The following is a 26,816-nucleotide window of genomic DNA, read 5'->3' on the forward strand; positions in this document are numbered from 1 at the left end:
GACCTGGATGAGGGAGTGGAGGGATGGGTTAGTAAGTTTGTTGATGTTGGAGGTGTTGTGGATAGTGTGGAGGGCTGTCAGAGGTTACAGCGGGACATTGATAGGACGCAAAACTGGGCTGAGAAGTGGCAGATAGAGTTTAGCCCAGAAAGTGTGAAGTGGTTCATTTTGGTAGGTCAACTATGATGGCAGAATATAGTATAAATGGTAAGTCTCTTGGCAGTGTGGAGGATCAGAGGGATCTTGGGGTCCGAGTCCATAGAAGCTCAAAGCAGCTGCGCAGGTTGACTCTGTGGTTAAGAAGGCATACCGTGTATTGGCCTTCATCAATCGTGAAATTGAATTTAGGAGCTGAGAGGTAATGTTGCAGCTATATACCCCACTTGGAGTACTGTGCTCAGTTCTGGTCACCTCACTACAGGAAGGATGTGGAAATCATAGAAAAGGTGCAGAGGAGATTTATAAGGATGTTGCCTGGATTGGGGAGCATGCCTTATGAAAACAGGTTGAGTGAACTCGGCCTTTTCTCCTTGGAGTGACAAAGGATAAGAGGTGACCTGATAGAGGTGTATAAGATGATGAGAGGTATTGATCGTGTGGATAGACAGAGGTTTTCTCCCAGGGCTGAAATGGCTGCCACAAGAGGACACAGGTTTAAGGTGCTGGGGAGTAGGTACAGAGGAGATGTCAGGGCTAAGTTTTTTACTCAGAGAGTGGTGAGTGTGTGGAATGAGCTGCCGGCAACCGTGGTGTAGGTGGATACGATAGGGTCTTTTAAGAGACTTTTGGATATGTACATGGAACTTAGAACAATAGAGGGCTATGGTCAATCCTAGTAATTTCTAAGGTAGGGACATGTTCGGGACAACTTTGTGGGCTGAAGGGCCAGTATTGAGCTGTAGGTTTTCTATGTTTCTAATATCCTTGCAAATTTCCTCTGCACCCTTTCTATAGTTTCCACATCCTTCCTGTAGTGAGGCGACAAGAACAGAACACAGTAATCCAAGTGGGGTCTAACTAAGGTATAGCTGTACATTACCTCATGGCTCTTGAACTCAGTCCCACAGCTGATGAAGACCATCACACCAACCTCCTTCTTAACAAAACCGTTAACCTGCTCAGATGGACACAGACCCCAAGATCCCTCTGATCTTCCACCCTACGGAGAGTCTTACCACTAGTATTCTATTTGTTTGCAAATTTAATCTACTGAAATGAACCACTTCACGCTTATCTGGGTTAAACTCCATCTGCCAGTTTTGCATCCCATTGATGTCCTGCTGTTACCTCTGACAACTCTCTAGACTATCCACACCCCTAACTTTTGTATAATCAGCAAACTTTGTACTTCCTCATCTGGGTTATTTATAACAGTCACAAACAGAAGGGTTCCCGGAACAGATCATTGTGGAATACTATTGGTCACTGACCTCTGTGCAGAATACAAACCATGTACAACCACCCTTTGCCTTCTGTGGGCAAGCTAGTTCTGGATTCACAAAGCAATGTCTCCTTGGATCCCATACGTCAATTACTTTTTGAATGAGCTTGGCATAGGGAACCTTATCAAATGCCTTACTGAAATCCATATACACTACATCCACAGCTCTACCTTCATCAATGTTACATCCTCAGAAAATGCAATCAGGCTCATAAGGCATGACTGGTCCTTGACAAAGCCATGCTGACTATCCCTAATCAGATGATGTCTGTCCAAATACTCATAAATCCTGTCTCCCAGGATCTTCTCCAACAACTTGCCCACCACTGAAATAAGACTCACTGCTCTATATTTTCCTGGATTATCTCTACTCTCTTTCTTGAACACGGGAACAACATTTGCAACCTTCCAATCCTCTGGCACCTCTCCTGTCCCTATTGATGATGCAAAGATCATCGCAAGAGTCTCAGCAATCTCCTCCGTCACTACCCAGTAGCCTGGGGTATATCTTGTCTGGTCCCAGTGACTTATCTAACGTAATACATTTCAAAAGCTCCAGCACATCCTCTTTCTTAATGTTTATACACTGAAAGGTTTCAGTCCACTGTACGTCATCCCTACAATTGCTAAGGTCCTTTTCACTGGTGAATATTGAAGCAAAGTATTTCATTAAGTACCTCCACTACTTCCTCAGGCTCCATGCGCATGTTTCCACTATCGCACTTGATTGATCCTATTCTCACACGGCTCATCCTCTTCCTTTTCACGTACTTGTAGAATGCCTTGGGGTTTACTTAATTCTGCTCTCCAAGACCTTCTCATGGCCCCTTCTAGCCCTCCTAATTTCAATCTTGAGCTTCTTCCTGGCACCCTTTCATAAGCTTTTCTTTTCTTCTTAAGTGAATTTTCTACATCTTTTCTACACCATGGCTGTTTTACCCTCCCATCCTTTCCCTGCTTCAATGGAACATGCCTCTGCAGAATACCATCCAAATGTTCCCTGGACATTTGCCACATTTCTGCTGTGCATTTCCTGAGAACATCTGCTCCCAATTTATACTCCCAAGTTCCTGCCTAATGTCATATTTCCCCCCACATCAATTAAATGTTTTCCCAAATTTTCTGTTCCTATCTCTCCCTAGCACTATGGTAAAGCAGGTGGCTACACCCAGACTGCAGAATTCCGGGGGTCAATGGGTGAACACCAAGAGAGGTAAAGGGAGAAGGAAGTCAGTGCAGAGTCCCCCTGTGGCCATTCCCTTCTGCCACAGATATACCCCTTTGAATACTGCTGTAGGGTTGACCACTCTGGGCAAGGCAGCAGCAGCCAGACCAAAAGCACTGTGGTCAGCACTGAGCCTCAGAGTGGAGGGGTGAAGTCAGGTGGAGTGACAGTCATTGGGGGCTCGATACCTAAGGGGACAGATAGGAGATTCAGTGGCAGCAAAAAATACACCCGGATAGTGTGTTGCCTCCCCAGTGCCAGGTTCCAGGACATCTCTGAGTGGTTGCAGAATATCCTTGAAGGGGAGGGTGAGCAGCCAGAGGTCATGGTACATGTTGGTACCAAAGACATAGGCAGGAGAGGGGTAAAGGTTCTGCACAGTAAGTTTAGGGAGTTGGGAAGGAGGCTGAAGAGCAGGACCTCCAAGGTGGTAATCTCCGGATCACTCCCAGAGCCACGAGCGAGGGAAGGTCAGAACAGGAAGACAGCACAGATAAATGAGTGGCTGAGGAGACGGTGCAGGGGGCAGGGTTTCAAATTCTTGGATCATTGGAAGCTTTTTGGGGGAAGGGGTGACCTGTAAAAGTGGGATGGGTTGTACCTGAACTGGAGGGGGACCAATATCCTGAGAGGGAGGTTTGCTGGTGCTGTTGGGAAGGGTTTCAACTAGATTTGCAAAGGGGTGGGAATTGAAGTGAAGCGATGATGCGGTTGGTGCACAAGTAGTAACAACTTGTAGGGAATTTATGAGGAAGGACAGGCAGACGACAGAGCAAAGAAGCACTCAGCCAGATGGTTTGAGATGTGTCTATTTTAATGAGCAAAGCAGATGAACTTAGAATTAATCAGAATCAGACTCAGGTTTCATTGTCATTGGCATGTGACATGAAGTTTTTTAACTTAGCAGCAACAGTTCAATGCAATACATAATCAAGCAGAGAGAAAAGAATAATAATGAATAAAATAAAATAATAATAATAAATAAAAAAGTAAATTAATTACAATATATATAGCAACACACACAAAATGCTGGTAGAACACAGCAGGCTAGGCAGCATCTATAGGGAGAAGCGATGTCGACGTTTCAGGCTGAGACCCTTCGTCCACACAGATTTTGTGTGTGTTGCTGTTTGAATTTCCAGCATCTGTAGATTTCCTCGTGTTTACAATATATATATATATATATATATATATTTAATAGATCTTAAAAAATGTACAAAAGACAGAAATACTGTATATTAGAGGAAGTGAGGGATTTCCCAAGGATTCAATGTCCATTTAGGAATCAACTGGCAGAGGGGAAGAAGCTGTTCCCGAATCACTGAGTGTGTGCCTTTAGGCTTCAGTACCTCCTACCTGGTGGTAGCAGTGAGAAAAAGGCATGCCTTGGGTGCTGGAGGTCCTTAATAATAGATGCTGCCTTTCTGAGACACTGCTCCTTGAAGATGTGCTGAGTACTTTGTAGGCTAGATGCCCAAGATGGAGTTGGCTAAATTTACAACCCTCTGCAGCTTCTTTCACTCCTGTGAAGTAGCTCCTCCATACCAGACAGTGATGTAGCCCGTCAGAATGCTCTCCACGAAACATCTATACCGTGAGTGAATTTGGGTGTATTTGTTGAGATGCCAAATCTCTTCCAACTCCTAATGAAATATAGCCACTGTCTTGCCTTCTTTTTAATTACATCAATATGTTGGGACCAGATTATATCCTCAGAGATCTTGGCACCCAGGAACTTGAAACTGTTCACTCTCTCCTCTTCTGATCTCTCTGTGAGAATTGGTATGTGTTCCTTCGTCTTACCCTTCTTGAAGTCCACAATCAGCTCTTTTGTCTTACTGACATTGAGTGCCAGGTTGTTGCTGTGGCACCATTCCACTAGTTGGCAAATCTCACTCCTGTTAGTGAAACTATGATGTTGTCGTGATTACAGAGACTTGGATGTCTCAGGGGCAGGGATGGCTGCTGAATGTGCCAGGTTTAGATATTTCAGAAAGGACATGGAGGGAGGCAAAAGAGGTGGGGGAGAGGCATTGCTAATTAGGGATAGTGTTATGGCTGCAGAAAAGGAGGAAGTCATGGAGGGATTTTCTACTGAGTCTCCGAGGGTGGAAGTGAGAAACAGCAAAGAACAATAACTCTTCTGAGTGTTTTTTATAGATCCCCCCCCCCCCATAGTAACAGATTCATCGAGGAGCAGATTCTGGAAAGGTGCAACAATAATAGAGTTGTTGTGATCGGTGATTTTGACTTTCCTAATATTGCCAGGCATCTCCTTAGAGAAAGAGGTTTAGATGGGGTGGAGTTTGTTAGGTGTGTTCAGGAAGGTTTCTTGACACAATATGTAGATAAGCCAACCAGAGGAGAGGCTGTACTTGATCTGGTATTGGGAAATGAACCTGGTCAGGTGTCAGGTCTCTTGGTGGGAGAGCATTTTGGAGGTCATGATCACAACTCTATCTCCTCTATCATAGCGCTGGAGAAGGACAGGAGCAGACAATTTGGGAAAACATTTAATTGGGGTAGGGGGAAAAATTATGCTATTAGGTTGGAATTTGGGAACCTAAGTTGGGAACAGATGTTCTCAGGGAAATGCACGGCAGAAATGTTTAGGTATTATTTGCATGGCATTCTGATTAGGCATGTTACATTGAGGCAGGGGCAGGATGGTATGGTAGGCTAAAAGAATCATGGTTGTCAAAGGATGTAGAAAATCCAGTTAAGAAGAAAAGAAAATTTTATGAAAGGTTCAAGAAACTAGGTACTGTTAGAGCTCTAGAAAATTACAAGGGTGTCAGGAAGGAGCTCAAGAAGGAAATTAGGAGAGCTAGAAGAGGCTATTAGAAGGCCATAGCAAACAGGATTAAGGAAAAACCCAAGACATTCCACAAGTACGTGAAGAGCAAGAGGTTGAGCCGTGTGAGAATAGGATCAATCAGGAGAAATAGTGGAACCATGTGCATGGAGCCGGAGGAGGTAGTGGAGGTACTTAGTGAATACTTTGTTGTGGTATTCACCAGTGAAAAGGACCTTGGCACTTTTGGGAATGCCTTACAGCAGCCTGAAATGCTGGAGTGCATAGACATTAAGGAAGAGGATGTGCTGGAGCTTTTGAAAGATATTAAGTTAGATGAGTTGCCAGGATATATGGCAGGCTACTGTGGAAAGTGAGGGAGGAGATCGTTGAGCCTCTTGTCATGATCTTTGTATCATCAATAGAGATGGGAGAAGTACTAGAGGACTGGAAGATTGCAAACATTGTTCCCCTGTTCAAGAAAAGGAGTATAGATAAACCATGAAATTCTAGACCAGTGAACCTTACTTGAGTGGTGGGCAAATTGTTGGAGAAGATCCTGAGAGGCATTTGGAGAGACATAATCTGATTTGGGATTGTCAGCATGGCTTTGTCAAGGGTAGGTCATGCCTTACATGCCTGATTGAATTCTTTGAGGATGTAACAAAACACATTGATGAAGGTAGAGCAGTGGATGTAGTGTATATGGATTTCAGTAAGGCATTTGATAAGGTTCCCCATGTGTGGCTCATTCAGAAAGTAATGAGGCATAAGAACCAATGAGACCTTGCTTTGTGGATCCAGAATTGGCTTGCCCATCAGAAGGCAAAGAGTGGTTGTAGATGGTTTGTATTTTTCATGGAGGACAGTGACCAATGATGTTCCACAGGGATCTGTTCTGAGACCCCTCCTCTTTCTGATGTTTATAATTAACTTGGATGAGGAAGTAGAAAGGTGGGTTAGTATATTTGCTGATGACACAAAAGTTTGGGGTGTTGTGGATAGTCTGGAGGGTTGCCAAAGGTTACAGCGGGACATTGATAGGATGCAAAACTAGACTAAGAAGTGGTAATGGGATTCAGGTCAGATAAGTGTGAAGTGGTTCATTTCAAAAGGTCAAATTTGAAGACAGAATATAATGTTAATGGTAAGTCTCTTGGCAATGTGAGGATCAGTGAGATCTTGGGGTCTGTGTTCATAGGATACTCAAAGTTGCTTTGCAGGTTGACAGTGTTGTTACAAAGGTGTACGGTGTGTTGGCCTTCATCAACTGTGGGACTGAGTTCAAGAGCAGTGAGGTAATGTTACAGCTATATAAGACCTTAGTTAGACCCCACTTGGCGTACTGTGCTCAGTTCTGGTCACCTCACTAGAGGAAGGATGTGGATATTATAGACAGAGTGCAGAGGGGATTTACAGGAATGTTGCCTGGATTGGAGAGCATGCCTTATGAGAATAGGTTGAGTGAACTTGGCTATTTCTCCTTGGAGTGACGGAAAGAGGCGTTTAGGATGATGAGAGGCATTGATCGTGTGGATAGCTAGAAGCTTTTTCCCAGAGCTGAAATGGCTAGCACGAGGGGGCATAGTTTTAAAGTGCTTGGAACAACACCTTTACAGTGGTGAACTCTGACCTGCAGCTCCACATCTGACTGCTCTTAATCCAGTTCAAGTTCATTTGTCATTGGAACGTACATGAATACAGCCGAGTGAAACCGGGGACAATGTGCAAGACACAGTCCTAACAGTCTCCATGCATGGCATATAAAAGATAACGAGTAACCATACCGTACTGTACAAAAGTCCTGTGTGTGTGTATATATATGTCTCTGAGTGACATTTCCTGTAAATAGTGGCTTGTGGGAGTTAACAACAGAAAAAATCATATTCTCAGCAGTTGGCAGATGAGTATATGCATGCATGCACACAGTCCAGCTTGTCTTCCACCAAATGACAACTAGAGAACAGTAACAAGAGGAATGGTCATCCCCTAACCTAGCACAGACACCACGCTACACCCGCACACAGCTTGAAGCTGGTCCTCGCTACAACCAATACCACTCAGCTCCCCTGTCATCTGTCTCCCCAATAAACAAGGGAACCAGACTTGCAGCATTTACATTACCAGTGTTCAAAAGGATCTCGTGATGGATAGCAAGAGAAATGTCCAACGCAATCACTTGCTGTTAGGTAGCACACCGCGCTCTGACTCCAGTAACACTATCCACACTAAATCCAGCTCCTCAAATTCTTGATGCAAATTGAGCAACCAAAGAATGGCAATGGGAAGGTGAATGCAGAAGATGAAGAGCACATGTCAACAAGCCATGATAAAGCATTAGAGCACAATGATAATAGTACAAAGGCTGGAGGAACTCAGCAAGCCAGACAGAATCTATAGAAAAAAGTGCAGTTGATGTTTCAGTTCGAGACCCTTTGTCAGGACTCTTGGCCCGAAACGTCGACTGTACTTTTTCCTTAGATGCTGCATTGTGATTATAACCATCTAAACCATAGTTAATTGTTTATTGTTGTATTAATGTTAAAAAGCATAACTCATGGTGTGATGAGAGTTATAAGATTCTCTCCAGAATTTTACAGTATCTTTAAGGTTCAAGGTACATTTATTATCAAAGTATGTATACAACATACATCACTGAGACGGCCATGAAAATGACCATAGAGGCAGTTCAAAAAACATCAACCACACCCACCCCCAGCGAGCAAAAAATAACAAATTGTGCAAACGTCAACAGGAAGATCAAACCCCAAATCCCCCTCACACAGAAAATCAAACAAATCATGCAAATGGCAACAAGAAGTCACCAACCCCCACAAAAAAAAACAAATAAATCACACAACCAGCAAGAGAAACATCAAACCCCAACCCCTCCCCACACAAAGAACAAACAAACCACACAAACAGCAACAAGAATATCAAACCCCAAATTCCCGCTCACACAAAAGACAAATTGCAACAAGAAAGAATGGGCAAAAATGCAGAATATAAGAACATAAAACTCAAGTGAATTACAGTCCAATCCAGAAATTGTGGTTTGGGAATTTTGTTACCATTCTCCTCACATTCTCAATATCTGCAGGTAGCTCTGCAGAATTACATATTTCCAATGGTGAAACATAGCATCGAGCAGAGCCCCTTGGACTGGTGACTAGTCTGAAAGTTTCTGACCGTAAACTCCAGACACTGAAAATAGGCCTCTGTTTTTACAGTGTCCTGACTTTAACAACTAGCTGGAATATTTAATGGCAAGGAGCTCTGCTTTAAATAACAGGAATACACTTTTAACAATGTGTATTACAGGGTATGTCTACTTAATCCCTTCTGTAATGCCATCCCAAAGTTTCCAATGAGCACCTACAAAAAATAATGGTTAGAGCCCAGTCGCTCACCATTGTGCAAATCTACAGGAGCAGGCTGGTGCAGGAAAGCAGCATCCATTATCGGGGGCCCACAGGAAGAAAGTACAGCAGCCTCAGGACTCACACCACCAGGTTCAGCAACAGTTAACCCTCAAACATCATCTCTTGAACCAAAAAGGGTAACTTCACTCATCTTCACTCGTCCCATCATTGAAATATTGCCACAACCTATACACTTCATCTCATGTTCTTAATATTTTTTGCTTATTTATTTATTTCTATTTCTTTTTTTTTCTTTTGTACTTGTAGTTTGTTGTCTTTTGCACATTGTTAATTTGTCCGTTCTCGGGTGCAGTCTTTCATTGGTTCTATTATGGTTCTTGGATTTATTGAGTATGCCAGCACGAAAACAGATCTCAGGGTTTTATATTGTGACATATGTGTACTTAGATAATAAATTTACTTTGAACTTTGAGCATTAATAGGTTCACTAGGTACGTTTAACAGGCCATGGATACATGTAAACGTGATGAATGTTCTCTTCCCCTGTGTAGTTTCAATGGTTCACAGTAAATGTCCAAAGCTCAACAATCGGCTTCATCAACCACAAAGCATCAAAATTAAGCCGTGAACAGGCTTCATTTCCTGAAAACTGGTTCTTACTTTAATTAATATCTGGTAAGTAAAAATTTATAAAACCAGAATAATCCAGAAATGTCCAAACCTGCAGCCTCTGTCAGACCAACTCAGTACTGACTGTGCCCTATGACAATCACATACACAACAGTGCAGAGTGTGCAAGTGTTGAAAGGGAAGCAAAATATAAATTATTGTTTCAAACAACACTCACCGATACTGATGGAGACAATCAGATAGATTGTCAGCAGCTGCCCGGCACCCATCTCTCTCCAGGATGGGTGGGTGGGGTACTGGGGTAGAGATGTCTTCTACACTCTCTGAGATCCTGAAGGCGAGCAGTCCAGTCTGATAGTGGAAGTGCAGAGTCTCAGAGTGAAACGAGAAGCTGGGCTGGGAGGAGGTGTGTTCACAGCCAGAAGCAAACCAAACATGGTTCGAAGGGCAAAACAATGTGGCAGTGAGGGGGCAGTACCTGATCCCAGAAATCTATTCTTTGGACCTGATCATGAAGAGCTCCTCTAAGCTATCAGTGTCTTCTTCCCTCACAGTCCCACCCCTATCCCTCACATTAGATGCTGAGGTGGAGGGGTTACTTTCAGCTTCCTTCAGATATGGCCCGGTTCTGGAGAAGGTAAAACTGAAGCAGAAATTTCCGAAGTGGAACGGGGTGTGAGAGCTGGGGGGAGGGGATCTGATGGACCAACACATTCCTCAAAAATATCCTGTACTCTCAGGGGAGATCTGTACACACTCTGGTGTCTCTCTATCCCTCTCTCTCTGGGGATATCTGTACACTGACCGGTGTCTCTCAGTCCCTGTCACTCAGGGGATATCTGTACATTGACCGGTGTCTCTCAGTCCCTCCCTCTCAGGGGATATCTGTACACTGACCGGTGTCTCTCAGTCCCTGTCTCTCAGGGATATCTGTACACTGACCAGTGTCTCTCAGTCCCTCTCTCTCAGGGGGATATCTGTACACTGACCAGTGTCTCTCAGTCCCTCTCTCTCGGGGATATCTGTACACTGACCGGTGTGTCTCAATCCCTCTCTCTCTGGGGGATATCTGTACACTGACCGGTGTCTCTTGGTCACTCTCTCTCAGGGAGATATCTATACACTGACTGGTGTCTCTCAGTCCCTCTATCTGAGGGGGATATCTGTACACTGACCGGTGTCTCTCAGTCCCTCTCTCTCTGGGGGATATCTGTACACTGACCGATGTCTCTCAGTTGTTCTCTCTCAGGGGATATCTGTATGTCTCTCAGTTCATCTCACTTGGTAGGATATCTTTACTGGGTCATTGTCGTGATAATCTTGTAATTCCCTACCTGTTTTACTTTCAGCATTGCTAATAGATGCAATTTCCTCATTACTTCTAACCCACTTGCCACTGTATTTGGCAAGTATTTCATTGTGGTTTTATGTCAACACTGACTCAAAGCATTTGTTCAGTGATTCTGCTTTTTCCTCATTTCCCAATACACTTTCTTCTGTTTCAATCTGTCAGCGACTGATCACTATTCCTTTCCTTCTCACATGAGTGGAATGGTTAATAGCTTCCTGTGAGATTACCCTTCAACACAACTTCCCTTTTGCTCATCAGTTCACGGGACTGCTTTTCACAGAATGGCAGTGGTTGTGTCACAAATGTTAAAGGGGTTTAGAAGTTTTAGGGTGTGTGGACATGGGGATAATGCACTGAGGTAGAAACAAGCTGTGGTGAATGGGAAAGCAGGGTCGAGGGGCCAAATAGCTGCCTTCCAAAACATGACTACGGGATGGGACCTCCCTGGAAAAGTTCTGTTCCCTGCATTCTCACAGGAAGAATATTCCTTGGAAAACAGGTGGGTGGGATGGAAAGGGATATTGGAGAGGAGTGGGACAGAGAGGATCCAGTTCAATGTCCTTTAGATGGGGACGAGTGTGGCACTACCACTGCATTCAACAGCACCTAATCATCCAGACAGGCCCAGGAGGACAGGGTAAGTTCATTGCTTTGCTTCCAAGTTCTTTTTCTCTGTGGAAGGTCTGAGAGGTGTGTGAGACAGACGGAGGACAATCCCGCCCAGCACCAGCAGTAGACAGAGGTTTTCACAACGAGAGGTGTGCAAGACAGACGGAGGACAATCCTGCCCAGCACCAGCAGTAGACAGAGGTTTTCACAATGCTTTTTCCACAAGTGTGGGAGGAAAGCAGAACTATGTTGTCCTAAGGTGGGTGAGGATGGGAAGCTGATGGAGCATGGATGATGAGATTAGCTATTAATCTCACGATTTTGTGCTGTGTGGATCATTTTCTGTCCTTGGCATTAGGCTGTCCCCTGGTTTGGAACATACACAAGCCCCAAGATGTGCTATCTGAATATTTGCTGGCCCTTACATCCCATTGTCCTAAGTAAGATGGTGTTTTCTGAATTTACACTTCAGATGTGACTGTGAGGGATTATTTCTGGACTAATTTCACTGCAAACAATTTCTCTTCTTCCTCTGGATTCTTCCCAACTCCTAATGATGATGATCTAGATTCATAGAGTAATATACATTAACAGCAGGGAAACAGGTCTTTCAGCCCATCAGGTCCATACTGATTAACATGCCCATCTATCCTTATCCCATTTGAGGAAATTACAGGCAGGATAGACAAAGGGGACTTACTGGATGTTGTTTATTTGGACTTTCAGGTCTTTGACAAGATGCCGCACATGAGGCTGCTTAACAAGATAAGAGCCATGGTGTTACAGGAAAGATACACACATAGATTGAAGATTAGCTCACTGGCAGGAGGCAAAGAGTGGGAATAAATGGGACCTTTTCTGGTTGGCTGCTTGTGACTAGTGGTGCTCCACAAGGGTTAGTGTAGGGACCGATTCTTTTCACATTATATGGCAATCATTTCGATAAAGGGACCTTCCTGGATGGCTTTGTAGTCAAGTTTGCGGATGATTCAATGAAAGGTGGAGGAGCAGGTAGCATTGAGGAAGTAGAAAGACTGTGGAAGGACTTAGACAGGTTGGAAAACTAGGCAAAGAAGTGGCAGATGGAATATAGTGTAGAGAAGTGTATGGTCATGTGGTGCAAAGGGACTTGGGAGTCTTCCTGCAGGAGTCAGTGCTGAGGATTGAAAATGTGACGTTAGCATTCATTTCCAGAGGACTGCATACAAAAGCAGAGATATAATGCTGAAAATTTATAAGGCATTGATCAGATTGCATTTTGAGTTTTTGAGCAGTTTTGGGCCCCTTATTTAAAAAAAGTTGTGCTGGCACTGAAGAGAGTCCAGAAGAGGTCCACGAGCATGATTGCAGGATTGGAAAGGTTATTGCATGAGGACCATTTAATGGCTCTGGGCTGGAGTTTAGAAAAATGGGTTGGCGGGGTTTGGGGGGGGGGAATCTTATTGAAACCTATAAAATATTGAAAAGCCTAGATAGAGTGGATGTTGAGAGGATGTTCAATGGGTGAGTCTAGGACCAGAGGGCTCAGCCTCAGAATAGAGGAACATCCATTTAGAGCAGAGAAAAAAAAGGAATTTCTTAGCCAGAGAGTGGTGATCTGTGGAATTCAATGGTACAATTGTTTGTGCTGGCCAAGCCACTGGGTACACTTAAGGTGGAGGTTGCTCTGTACTAGATTAATCAGGTCATCAAAGGTCATGGAGAGAAGGGAGAAGAATGAGGTTGAGAGGGATAATGGATGATGGAATAGTGGAGCAGACACAAAGGGCTGAATGGTTAATTCTGTCCTTTTGATAACCATATAACAATTACAGCACAGAAACAGGCCATCTTGGCTCTTCTAGTCCATGCCGAATGCTTACTCTCACCTAGTGCCACCTACCTGCACTCAGCCATAACCCTCCATTCCTTTCCTGTCCATATACCTATCAAATTTTTTTTTAAAATGACAAAATCGAACCTGCCTCTATCACTTCTACTGGAAGCTTGTTCCACACAGCTACCACTCTCTGAGTAAAGAAGTTCCCCCTCCTGTTACCCCTAAACTTTTGCCCCTTAACTCTCAACTCATGTCCTCTTGTTTGAATCTCCCCTACTCTCAATGGAAAAATCCTATCCAAGTTAACTCTATCTATCCCCCTCATAATTTTAAATACCTCTGTTAAGTCCCCCCTCAACCTTCTATGCTCCAAAGAATAAAAACCTAACTTGTTCAATCTTTCCCTGTAATTTAAGTACTGAAACCCAGGTTACATTCTAGTAAATCTCCTCTGTACTCTCTATTTTGTTGATATCTTTCCTATAATTCAGTGACTATAATTTGCCTGAGTTCAGCCAATATCCTAAACCTTTCTTACATCACATTATATAAAATACACAGTACTCCAAGAGCAGCCTAGTGATCTTGAGGCTTCTGCAAAGTGAAGCTTCAGTCAGAAAAAGCAAAAGAAAAGAAAAGTTCAAGAATTTTCCTGTTCTTCTTTATATTTGCTCAGCTAGGATGGTAGAGGTGCCAGGCAGGATAGTTGAATGTTCCTCTTGTGGGATGTGGGAAGGCAGGGAGACCTCCAGTGTCCCAGATGACTACAACTGCAAGAAGTGCATCCTGCTGCAGCTTCTAACAAATTGCGTTAAGGAGTTGGAGCTGGAACTGGATGAATTCCGGATCATTCAGGAAGCTGCAATGGTTATAGATAAGACATACAGAGAGTTAGTTGCACCCAAGATGCAGGACTCAGGAAACTGGGTGACAGTCAGGAAGGGGAAATGGGTTAAGGAGCCGGTGCAGAGTACCCCAGTGGCTGTCCCCCTCAACAACAGGTATCTCATTTTGGATACAGTTGGGTGAAAGTCACAGGGTTTGTGTCTCTGGCATTGAGTTTGTGTTTATGACTCAGGAGGGAAGGGAGGGAGAAGAGGCACACTGTGATGATAGGGGATTCATTAGTGAGGGGAATGGACAAGAGGTCCTGTGGGCAAGAATGAGATTCTTGGATGGTATGTTGCCTCCTGCGTTCCAGGTCTGCGTTTCAGATCAAGTCATCAGTATTCTTAAGCGAGAGGGTGAACAGCCAGAAATTGTGGTCCATGTAGGTACCAATGACATGGGTAGGATGAGTGATGAGGTCCTGCAGAGGGAGAAGTATCATAGGAAAGGTGGATAATGGTGCTGAAGATCAGGTAGCTGCTTTACAAACAGTGGCAATGTGTGGTGAGGAGGGGCTCTTCAGAGGGCAAAATTGCAGCCAACAGGATGAGTCCCAATGTAAAAGGTGGACAGAATAGAAAAGGGTGAACAGGACTGAAGATGTTTTATCTGAATGTTCACAGCATACGGAATAAAGTAGATGAACTTTCAAGACAGTTGCAGATTGCAGGTATGATGTTGTAGGCAACACTGAATCAGGGCTGAAAGAAGATTACAGCTGGGAGCTTAATGTCCAAGGATACACATTGTATTGAAAGGGCAGGCAGAAAGGCAGAGTAGGAAGTGCTGCTCTGTTGGTAAAAAATGAAATCAAATCATTAGAAGGAGATGACATAGAGTTGGAACGTATTAAATCATTGTGGATAGAGCTAAGGAACTGCAAGGCTAAAAAGACCCTGATGAGAGTTGTATATAGATCCCCAAACAGCAGTAAGGATGTGGTCTACAAATTACAATGGGGGATAGAAAATCCATGCCAAAAGGGCAATGTTACAATAGTCATGAGGGATTTCAATATGCAGGTAGATTGGGAGAATCAGGTTGGTGCTGGATTACAGGAAGGGAATTTCTAGAATGCCTATGAGATGGCTTTTTAAAGCAACTCGCAGTTGAGCCCACTAGGGATCAGCTATTCAGAATTAGGTGTTGTGCAATGAACGGGAACTGATTAGAGAGCTTACAGTAAAAGAACCTTTAGGGGAAGTGATCATAATATGATCAAATTAACCCCAAAATTTGAGGAAGAGAAGTTGAATTCAGATGTATCGGTATTACAGTGGAGTAAAGGAGCATAAGAGAGGAATTGGCCAGAATTGATTGAGAAAGAACACTGGCAGGGATAATGGCAGAGCAGCAATGGCTGGAATATCTGGATGCAATTTGGAAGGCATATGATATATACATCACAAAGGGCAGGAAGTATTCCAAAGGAAAGATGACACAACCATGACTAAAAGAGAAGTTAAAGCCAATATAAAAGCAAATGAGAAGGCATATAATAGAGCAAAAATTAATGGAAAGTTAGGGGATCAGGAAGCTTTTAAAAACCAACAGAAGACAACCAAAAAGTCACTTAGAAGGTAAAGCTGGAATATGAAAATAAACTAGCCAATGATATTAAGGAGGTTACCAAAAATTTCTTCAGATACAAAAAGTGTAAAAGAGCGTTGAGAGTGGATATCAGACCATTGGAAAACAATGCTGGAGAGGCAGTGATGGGGGACCAGGGAATGAGAAATTAACTGAATAAGTATCGTTCTTCACTGAGGAAGACACTAGCAATTCCAGGTGTTCCAGGTGTCAGGGCTCATGAAGTTTGGGAAGTTACCATAACTGGAGGGAAGGTTATTGGAAAATTGAGAGGTTTGAAGATAAGTAAGTCACCTGGAAGAGATGGTATACACCTCAGGGTTCTGAAAGAGATGGCTGAAAAAATTGTGAAAGCATTAGTAATGATCTTTCAAGAATCACTAGATTCTGGAATGGTTCCACAAGACTGGAAAATTGTAAATGTCACCACTCTTCAAGAAGGAAGAGAGGCCAGTTAGTCCAACCTCAGTGGTTGAGAATTTGTTGTTGATTATGAAGGATGAGGTCTCAGGATACTTGGAGGCAGAAGATAAAATAGACCATAGCCAGCATGGTTTCCTCAAGAGAAATTCTGGCCTGACAAATCTGTTGGAATGCTTTGAAGAAATAACAAGCAGGATAGACAAAGAAAAATTGACTGATGTTGTGTATTTGGATTTTCGGAAGGCCTCTGACATGGTGGCACTCATGAGGCTGTTTAACAAGCTACAAGCCCATGGTATTACAGGAAAGATTTGAGCATGGACAAAACAGTAGATGATTGGCAGGAGGCAATGAGTGGGAACAAAGGGAACCTTTTCTGGTTGGCTGCCAGTGACTGGTGGTGTTCCAGAGATTGTAGGGACTGATTCGTTTTATGTTATTTGTGAATGATTTAGATGATGGAATTGATGGTTTTGTTGTAAAGTTTGCAGATGATATGAAGAAAGGTGGAAGGGCAGGGAGTTTTCAGGAAGTAGAGATGCACCAGAAGGACTTAGACAGGTTAGGAGAGTAGACAAAGAAATGGCAGATGGAATACAGTGTCAGGAAGTGTATGGTCATGCACTTTGGTAGAAGAGATGAAAGGGCTGACTATGTTCTAAATGGAGAGAAAATATAAAAAACTGAGGTGCAAAGAGATCTGGGAGTCCTTATGCAGGTTTCCCTAAAAGTTAATTTGCAGGTTGAGTCTGTGGTGAGGAAGGCAAATTGAACGTTAGCATTCATTTCAAGAGGACTAGAATATAAAAACAGGGATGTAATGTTGAGATTTATAAAGCACTGGTGAGGCCTCTGTTGGAGTACATGGGCACACTTTTTTGGAAAGTGTGTGTTGAAACTGGACAAGGTTCAAAGGACGCTCCTGAAAATGATTCCAGGATTGAATGATGTGCCATATGAAGAACATTTGATGGCTCTAGGCCTGTATTCACTGGAATTCAGAATAAGGGTGGCCTCATTGAAACTTATCAAGTGGCGAAAGGTCTTGATAGAGTGGATGTGGAGAGGATGTTTCCTATGATGGGAATAGTCTAAGACCAGAGGATACAGCCTCAGAGGGGTGTCGTTTTAGAACGCAGATGAGGAGGAATTTATTTAGCCAGAGGGTGGTGAATCTGTGGAATTCTTTGCCACAGGTAGCTGTGGAGGTGAAGTCTTTATGTATATTTAAGGCAGAGGTTGAAAGATTCTTGATTGAATCGGGGCATGAAGGGATATGGGGAAAGGGCAGGAGACTGCGGCTGAGAGGAAATTGGAAAGGCATGTTGAAATGACGCAGCAGGATCAACGTACAAATGACCTAATTCAGCTCCTATATCTTATGGTCTTAATAAACATCTTGTACAACTGTAATATAACATCCTAACTCTTACATGAGTGCCTTGGCTGATGAAGAGAAGCATGCCACACTTCCTGTCTATCCTGTCTACCTGAGTTCCTATTTTCAGGGAACTATGCATTCATACCCAAAGATCTGTCTGTTTTACACCACACTCAGGGCCCTGATAAGACCTGCTCTGCTTTAACTTCCCAAAATGTATCACTTTGCACCTATAGTCAAACTCCATCTGCCATTTTCTTGACCACTTTTGCAGTTGATCTAGATCATGTCGTGACCTTAGACTACCTCATCACTGTTCACCCCACGGTCAGTTTTGGTATTAGTTGCAAACTTACTAACTGTGCCAAATACATTCTCATCCAATAAATGACAAACAACACAAGATCCAGTATTGATCTCTGCAGCACACCAGTGATCACTGGTCTCCAATCTGTGAATAACCCTCTACCACCACACTCTGACTCCTGTCACAAATTCAATGTGGTATGTAATGAACGAGCTCACCCTGGGTCCCAGGAACTTTAAACTTCTGGATTAGGCTACCATATTGGACCTTGTGAAAGTTTCCACAGAGAGAATCTATGACTCTGTCCTTGTCGATAATATTGGTTACCTTTTCAAAAGGAAATCACACTTTTGAGATATGCTTTCACATGCAAAAGACCACACTGATAACCCTTAATTGGTACTTGCCTTTCAAATGCAAAAAGTCCTTACTCTCAGAATCCCTATGAGTAAATCTATTTGGTATCTAACCATACCTTGGAAGTGTGTGATGGGATAGTGTAGAGGGTGCTTCACTCTGTGTCTGACCCGTGCCCTGGGAGTGTGTGATGGGACAGTGTAGGAGGAGCTTCACTCTGTGTCTGACCCGTGTCCTGGGAGTGTGTGTTGGGACAGTTTAGAGGGAGCTTCACTCTGTGTCTGACCCGTGTCCTGGGAGTGTGTGATGGGACAGTCTAGAGGGAGCTTCACTCTGTGTCTGACCCGTACCCTGGGAGTGTGTGATGGGACAGTGTAGAGGGAGCTTCATTCTGTGTCTGACCCGTGTCCTGGGAGTGTGTGTTGGGACAGTGTAGAAGGAAAGTCACTCTAATCCTAACGTATGCCTTGGAATGTCTTTGATGTTAAGGTTTAGTAGCAAGAAAGTGTAAGGGTTGGAGAGGGTTTCAACTGGTGGTCATCAGTCTACAAACCCACTAATGAGCAATAAGGGAGGATGAGCCTCTGGAGAGCAGAATCCTGTTTTACAGAGGTTATATTGGTGGATGTGGGCAGGAAGTGTTATCTGTACAATTGGATCATCTGTTGGGTGTTGTCTTGTGTAATGGTCTGAGTAGTGGTTGATGCCTCCACAGCTTCCCTGTTGGGGGTTTAGATTGTGTAGTATGTCGTGAGTGGCATGGCGTTGACTCAGTGGCTTGAACAAACTGTACCTCTCCTGCATCTCTCAATGTCTCAGTTCAGGTGGCTTGTGCTATGGGCGTAGTGGACAGGGCCTCAGGTGCCGATAACTGGATGGATGGGTTTGCAACAACCACGTGGGAGTTAGATATCAATTCTGCCCAGAGTGTAAGTAATTAGGGGGTTAAATTGAAAGCAGGACCATAAAAGACCTCTCAAAGTCTAAGCATATGTCACCATCATGATGTAGAAATGGGACAGGCCGGCAGCAGAGCTTTGGCGAAGCTGTGTAGGCTGATCTCCCATACAGTCGATTTCAGAAACTTCAACCACACCATCAACTTCAGACGATGGAGAGGGGAGGTCATCAAAGACCTATGCACCTCTGGGAGGTAAAGACTCAAAAAGATGAAGCAGAACCAGGAAGGTGTTAACCTCTAACCCACATCAGCACACTCTTAATCCGATCAGGTAGGAGATGACACCAAAGACACTCACAAATTTCCATTCACAGATGTACTGTGGAGATCATTCTAACTGGTTGCATCACCATCAGCTGTGGTGTCGGTGGGGTGGGGCTGTCCGCACAGGATCAGAAAAAGCTGCAGAAGGTTGCAAACTCTGTCATCTCTATCATGGACACTGGCCTCCTCAGTATCCAGGACACCTTTAAGGAGCCATCCCTCAAAAAGATGGAATCCGTCATAAAAGAACTGCAGCACCCTGGCCATGCCCTCTTCTCATCGCTACCATCAGGGAGAAGGTGCAGGAGCCTGAAGACCCACACTGAACTATTCAGCAACAGCTTCTTCTCCTCTGCCATCGGATTTCTGAATGGACACTGAACTCATCAACACTACCTCACTATGTTTGTTTTCTTTCTTCACTAATTATTTATTTTAACTTTAATATATATATATATATATATATATATATATGTACCTACTGTAGTTTACAGTTTATTATTATGTACTGCAATGTACCTGCCACCTAACAACAACTTTCAGGTCATAGGCCAGTGATATTAAACCCGATTCTGATTCTGATTCTGATTCTGAGTGTGTGTCTTGGGGCCTGGTGTGGGAGGAATGGGTTCCATTTTCAGGACTGGCACCTGTACAAGGAAGCAAGAGCAGTTCTATTGGGACAGACTGAGATCAGAACTCCAGTGAATCCAATCACAAGGGAGGTAGACTGGGTTTCAAGTTAAATAAAGCTGGGTCAGGAAGGGTGTCCATTGAAGGCAAACTGATAAAGAGGAAGAGTCAGGGGCCAGAGTGGGTCTCAATAAACAAACTTATTTGCAAACTTGAGTCAGGAACAATAAAGTGTAAAAAAGGAATGCAGAAACATAATGGACTGGAAAAGAGAATGTGAGAGGAAGTAAATTAGTCAATAGGACAAAAGAAAATTGTTTTAATTCTACAGACATTGCAAGCAGATGCAGAGAAGCTTTGAAACAAGATAGGTGTGAAGACCTACGGCATGAATCCTTTTACAGAAGCATGGGCACTCGATGGTTGCGGCTGAAAGATGAATATCCAGGGTTGTGTTACTCAGAAAGGGCAGGAAAAATGCACAAAGAGATGGAGCAGCTTTGCTAGTGAAAAATGAAGTCTGTGTAACTGAGACAGGATGATAATGTAGTAAATGACTGTGTGGAATCAGTCAAGAGGGAGCAGCGGTGCTCTCAGGAGCAGAAGTTATCAGCGGGATTTGTTTCCAGGTTTTCAAACGGGAATGGGAATGTAAGGGTCAGGAGAACACAAGAAGCTAACGATGCAAGTAACTTTGGCATTCCAGCAGTCCTAGGTATGGCATTCCGGCAATTCTAGGTATGGCATTCTGGCAAATCCTAGGTATGGCATTCCGGCAATTCTAGGTATGGCATTCTGGCAAATCCTAGGTATGGCATTCCGGCAATTCTAGGTATGGCATTCTGGCAAATCCTAGGTATGGCATTCCGGCAATTCTAGGTATGGCATTCCAGCAAATCCTAGGTATGGCATTCTGGCAAATCCTAGGTATGGCATTCCGGCAAATCCTAGGTATGGCATTCCGGCAAATCCTAGGTATGGCATTCTGGCAAATCCTAGGTATGGCATTCCGGCAATTCTAGGTATGGCATTCCGGCAATTCTAGGTATGGCATTCCGGTAAATCCTAGGTATGGCATTCCGGCAATCGTAGGTATGGCATTCTGGCAAATCCTAGGTATGGCATTCCGGCAAATCCTAGGTATGGCATTCTGGCAAATCCTAGGTATGGCATTCTGGCAATTCTAGGTATGGCATTCCAGCAAATCCTAGGTATGGCATTCTGGCAAATCCTAGGTATGGCATTCCGGCAAATCCTAGGTATGGCATTCCGGCAAATCCTAGGTATGGCATTCCGGCAATTCTAGGTATGGCATTCCGGCAATTCTAGGTATGGCATTCCAGCAAATCCTAGGTATGGCATTCCGGTAAATCCTAGGTATGGCATTCCGGCAATTCCTAGGTATGGCATTCCGGCAATCGTAGGTATGGCATTCTGGCAAATCCTAGGTATGGCATTCCGGCAAATCCTAGGTATGGCATTCTGGCAAATCCTAGGTATGGCATTCCGGCAAATCCTAGGTATGGCATTCTGGCAAATCCTAGGTATGGCATTCTGGCAAATCCTAGGTATGGCATTCCGGCAATCGTAGGTATGGCATTCTGGCAAATCCTAGGTATGGCATTCCAGCAAATCCTAGGTATGGCATTCTGGCAAATCCTAGGTATGGCATTCCGGCAATTCTAGGTATGGCATTCCGGCAATTCTAGGTATGGCATTCCGGCAATCGTAGGTATGGCATTCCGGCAATCGTAGGTATGGCATTCCGGCAAATCTGAGGTATGGCATTCCGGCAATCCTAGGTGACTTTAACCTGCTCAAATTAAATGTTGAGGAACAAGAATTCCTGGAGTGATGCAGTGTGGCTTTGTGGAACTGTTTATTGAGGACCAAGCTGGGGACATGATCTTCAAAAAAAGATCCATTAAAAATCTTGTGTAGGCTCATTTCAAAATAGTGACCACAATGTGACAGAATTCTTCTTCAAGGCAAGAACTATTTCAAAATGAAACCGTTCTAAATCTGAACAAGCTACTAAAGGTTTAAGGCATGAGCTGGATCTGATGGGTTAAGGAAGTGGGCCGGAAGTGGTTAATGTTTATGGAATGGAAACTGTAGCTGTACCTTCCTTCCTAGATCAAAACACCAAAGGGGGAGAGGGGGAGCAGGGGAGATATGGAGAGAAGAGGGGGGAAGGGATGGAAAGGGAGAGGGAGTGTGAGAAAGAGAGAGAGAGAGTGAGAGAGAGATGGAGAGGGAGAGGGAGGGGAGGGAGAGACAGAGAGGGAGAGAGAGAGATGGGAGAGGAGGAGAGAGAAAATGGGAAGGGGAGAGTGGGACAGGGAAGGAGTGGGGAAGAATGGAGGAGAGAGAGAGGGAGGGGAGATGGGGAGAGAGGGTAAGGGGAAGAGGGAGTTGAAGAGTAGGAGAGGGAGGGAGAGGAGGGGTGAGAGAGAGGAAGGGAGGAAGAGAGAGAGAGGAGGGGGAGGGAGAGAGAGATAGAGCGAGGAGGGAAAGAGAAGGATGGGAGAGGAGGAGGGGGGAGAGGAGAGAGGGGGACAAGAGGAAGGGGAGAGTGGGAGAGGGAGAGGGGAGGGATGGGAGAAAGAGAGGGGGAGGGTGAGAGAGAGAGAGAGAGAGAGAGAGAGAGAGCAAAAGAGAGACGAGTGAGAGGGAGTTGTCTATTGTCCCTTCTCCTCCTGCTCTTGCCCCACAACCCCTGCTCCACAGTTTATTCCTCCAACCTTTGCAATCCAACATCATGATCCTTTCCCATGTAACATCTCTGGATCCATTCATTTCCTACATTCTGGATGGTTAAAGACCACCTTCTCTACCACTTCAACAGTGTGCATCTGTTTCTTGAGTTAAATTAACAATAGTCTAGCTAGTTCTGTGTTCACAGACTGACCAACTTTTTGCTTACGTGCAGTGAACGCTAGATGTGTGCTGGGACAGTGTAGAGGGAGTTTTATTCTGTGTCTGACCCCAGGTGTGCGTGCTGGGACAGTGTAGAGGGAGTTTTATTCTGTGTCTGACCCCAGGTGTGCGTGCTAGGACAGTGTAGAGGGAGTTTCACTCTGTGTCTGTGCTGGGACAGTGTAGAGGGAGTTTCATTCTGTCTGACCCCAGGTGTGCATGCTAGGACAGTGTAGAGGGAGTTTCATTTTGTGTCTGACCCCAGGTTTGCGTGCTGGGACAGTGTAGAGGGAGTTTCATTCTGTGTCTGACCCCAGGTGTGTGTGCTGGGACAGTGTAGAGGGAGTTTCATTCTGTGTCTGACCCCAGGTGTGCGTGCTGGGACAGTGTAGAAGGAGTTTCATTCTGTGTCTGACCCCAGGTGTGCGTGCTGGGACAGTGTAGAGGGAGTTTCATTCTGTGTCTGACCCCAGGTGTGCGTGCTGGGACAGTGTAGAGGGAGTTTCATTCTGTGTCTGACCCCAGGTGTGCGTCCTGGGACAGTGTAGAGGGAGTTTCATTCTGTGTCTGACCCCAGGTGTGTGTGCTGGGACAGTGTAGAGGCAGGGCTGGATTAAGCCTGTGTGGGGCCTGTAGCATATGTTATAAAGGGAGGAAGTGTAAGGGCAGGTGTAGCACTTGTTCTGCTTACAAGGATAAGTGCCAGGAGGGAGATTAGTGGGAAGGGATGGGAGAACCAATGGACAAGGGAGACATGTAGGGAGCGATCCCTGTGGAAAGCAGAAAGGGAGGAGGGAAAGATGAGCTTGGTAGTGGGATCCCATTGGAGGTGGTGGAAGTTACTGAGAATTATATGTTGGACTCTCTGCCCCTCTCACAATCACTCCTTGCCTGTTCTCTATCTCCCTCTGGTGCTCCCCTCCTTCTTTCTCTCTCCTTAGGCCTCCCATCCCAAGAACTTTTCCGTTCTCCAGCTGTGTATCTCTTTTGCCAATCAACTTTCTAGCTCCTCCCCCTCCTGTCTTCTCCTATCATTTTGGATTTCCCCCTCCCCTTCCCACTTTCAAATCTCTTACTATGTATCCTTTCAGTTAGTCCTGGAGAAGGGTCTCGGCCCGAAACGTCAACTGCACTTCTTCCTATAGATGCTGCCTAGCCTGCTGCGTTCCTCCTGCATTTTGTGTGTGTTACCTGTAAGTTTAGCATTCTTGTCTCAGAGGCGCCAGAGGTGCATTATTACAAATGAAACTGGGTTCACAGCTTTTAGGAAATGCATTGTTATGAACTCAATCCACAGTACTTTGTCAAAGAACAGAAGACTGATGGCTGAAGTCATTAATTTAAGTGTAAATGAATCGTCTACCCAAAGCACTCTAACGGTGGTGAGAATACAGTGAGATGCTGATTTCACCAGACTGCAGCTTGCAAGCATTTAGTGCGGGTGGGGCCCTCGAAAATGTGGGGCCTGTAGCATAGCTACTTTTGCTACTAGGTTAATCCGACCCTGTGTAGAGAGCACTCTGTGTCTGACCCTGGGAGTGTGTGATGGGACAGTGTCGAGGGGGTTTCACTGTGTGTCTAACCCCTACCCTGGGAGTGTGTGATGGGACAGTGTCGAGGGGGTTTCACTTTGTGTCTAACCCCTACCCTGGGAGTGTGTGATGGGACAGTCTAGAGGGAGCTCCACTCTGTGTCTGACCCTGGGAGTGTGTGATGGGACAGTGTCGAGGGGGTTTCACTGTGTGTCTAACCCATTCCCTGGGGAGTGTGCGATGGGACAGTGCAGAGGGGGTTTCACTGTGTGTCTAACCTGTACCCTGGGAGTGTGTGATGGGACAGTGCAGAGGTGGCTTTACCTGTGTTCTCCCTGATTGAGGAGTCCAGAAATGTTCCATTTCATAAGGTAACAGAGGCTTTGGAGAGATGGAGGTAAAACACAAAGCTTCTCACTTATAAAAACTCACCCACAGAGGTTAAGCGAGTCAGCCAATAAAACATATTAGCAGTTGTCCAGTGTTCATCTTTCTCGAGGACTGGATTTCACGTTGTGTTGATCTGAAGCCTTCTCCTGAGTTAAGTGTGTGATGGGGCAATGCAGCTGGAGCCAGTGTTGAACAGCAGTCTCCATCGGAAAACCACAATGCTGAAACGGAGCACTCTCTGATCATAGTATTTCTGTGAAAAGACCACCACAACCTCAAATAAGAACATTATAAACAGGAAAAGGCCATTTGACTCATCATTCCCAGTAAACCAAATTCCTCTCCACCCCCACCAGTGAAGAACTTCCTTCCCATTTTCTGCCCAGAATGGGCATGCACTCATTCTGAGAGTGAGACCACTGGCTCTAGACATTTCAGGCAGAGGAAGCACCCTTCCTTCACCCAGCCGGTTAAGCTTTGTAAGGAGTCACAGTGAGATCACCTCTCATTCCTCTAAACTACAAAGGGCTCAGTCCCAGTCTGCTTCATCTTTCCTCATGGGACAGCGTCACCGGGAGAGGCTAACGGAGTACTCCCACACTACTGCTTGTAGCTCCTTGTTCTGCCTGTTGTCCTTCATTTGCTGTTACAGGACCTGTGACATCATGAGGCTGGATTAGAGAAGGGCTAGATAGAGTTAAGAGAAAAGTCTGGTGACATGTTGTCATCACAACAGACTTTTCCACAATGTCCTCAAAATAAATAAGTTGGTCATTGACATGGGGCATTGCGCACACTCCTCCCTATAACAATATTTTTGAAGTTGAGAGGATTGGGATCCTCATTGCCCTGGTCCAACCACATATACTGTACGCCATGGTCAGAAAAACACATCAGTGTCTCATTTCCTCAGGAGGCTAAAGAAACTTACCACGTTGCCTTTGACCCCGACCAGTTTTTATCAAGGCACCATCGAGAACATCTGATCCAAGAGCACCACAGCTACGTATGGCAACTGCACCGTCCCTGACCACAAGAAACTGCAGAGTTGTGGTCACAGCCTAGTACATTTCAGAAACCAGCTCCCACTCCATGGACACTTTTCTACACTTCACACTGCCTCCATAGTGCAGCGAGCATAATCAAAGTCTCTCCCTCCCCAGCATTCTTTCTTCTCCCTCCTTCCTCAGAGAGAAGATACAAAAGCCTGAAAGCATAAGACCATAAGATAAAGGATCAGAATTAGACTATTTGGCCAATTGAGTCTGCTCCATCATTTCATCTATTATCCCTCTAGCCCCAATCTCCTGCCTTCTCCCAGTAACCCTTCATACTCTGACTAATCAAGAACTTATTAACCTCTGCCTTCAATATACCCAATGACCTGGTCTCCATAGCTGCCTGTGGCAACGAATTCCACAGATTCACCACTCTCTGGTTATAGAAATACCCTCCTCATCCACTCTATTGAGGCCTTTCACCATTTGATTGCTTTCAATGAGGCCATTCTTCTGGATCCTAGTGAGTACAGGCCCAGAGCCATTAGAAGCTCCTCATATGATAAGCCTTTCAATCCTGGAATCATTTTCATGATGATCCCAGAATCATTTTTGTGATGCATATACCACTAGACTCAAAGGCAGTTTCTATTCTACTGTTATCAAACTATTGAATAGACAATAGACAATAGGTGCAGAAGTAGACCATTCGGCCCCTGGAGTCTGCTCCGCCATTCTGAGATCATGGCTGATCATTCACTATCAATACCCAGTCCCTGCCTTGTCCCCATATCCCTTGATTCCCCTATCCATCAGATTACTATCTAGCTCCTTCTTGAAAGCATCCAGAGAATTGGCCTCCACCGTCTTCCGAGGCAGTGCATTCCACACCTGCACAACTCTCTGGGAGAAGAAGCTCTT

The 26,816-nt window shown here is 44.7% G+C and overlaps 1 protein-coding gene across 1 annotated transcript in view; it reads right to left on the minus strand.

The window, feature by feature from the left end:
• The window catches only part of LOC132381252 (SLAM family member 5-like), a 73,266-nt gene extending 63,443 nt beyond the window's left edge, over positions 1 to 9,823 (minus strand). The window contains exon 1 of the mRNA XM_059950632.1: positions 9,691 to 9,823. Coding sequence (XP_059806615.1) covers positions 9,691 to 9,742 — 52 coding nt within the window. The 5' untranslated portion in view covers positions 9,743 to 9,823. The remainder of the gene's footprint in view (positions 1 to 9,690) is intronic.
• Between the last annotated feature and the right edge of the window lie 16,993 nt (positions 9,824 to 26,816).

The sequence above is a fragment of the Hypanus sabinus genome, chromosome 25, assembly GCF_030144855.1.
Source record: "Hypanus sabinus isolate sHypSab1 chromosome 25, sHypSab1.hap1, whole genome shotgun sequence".
NCBI lineage: Eukaryota > Metazoa > Chordata > Chondrichthyes > Myliobatiformes > Dasyatidae > Hypanus > Hypanus sabinus.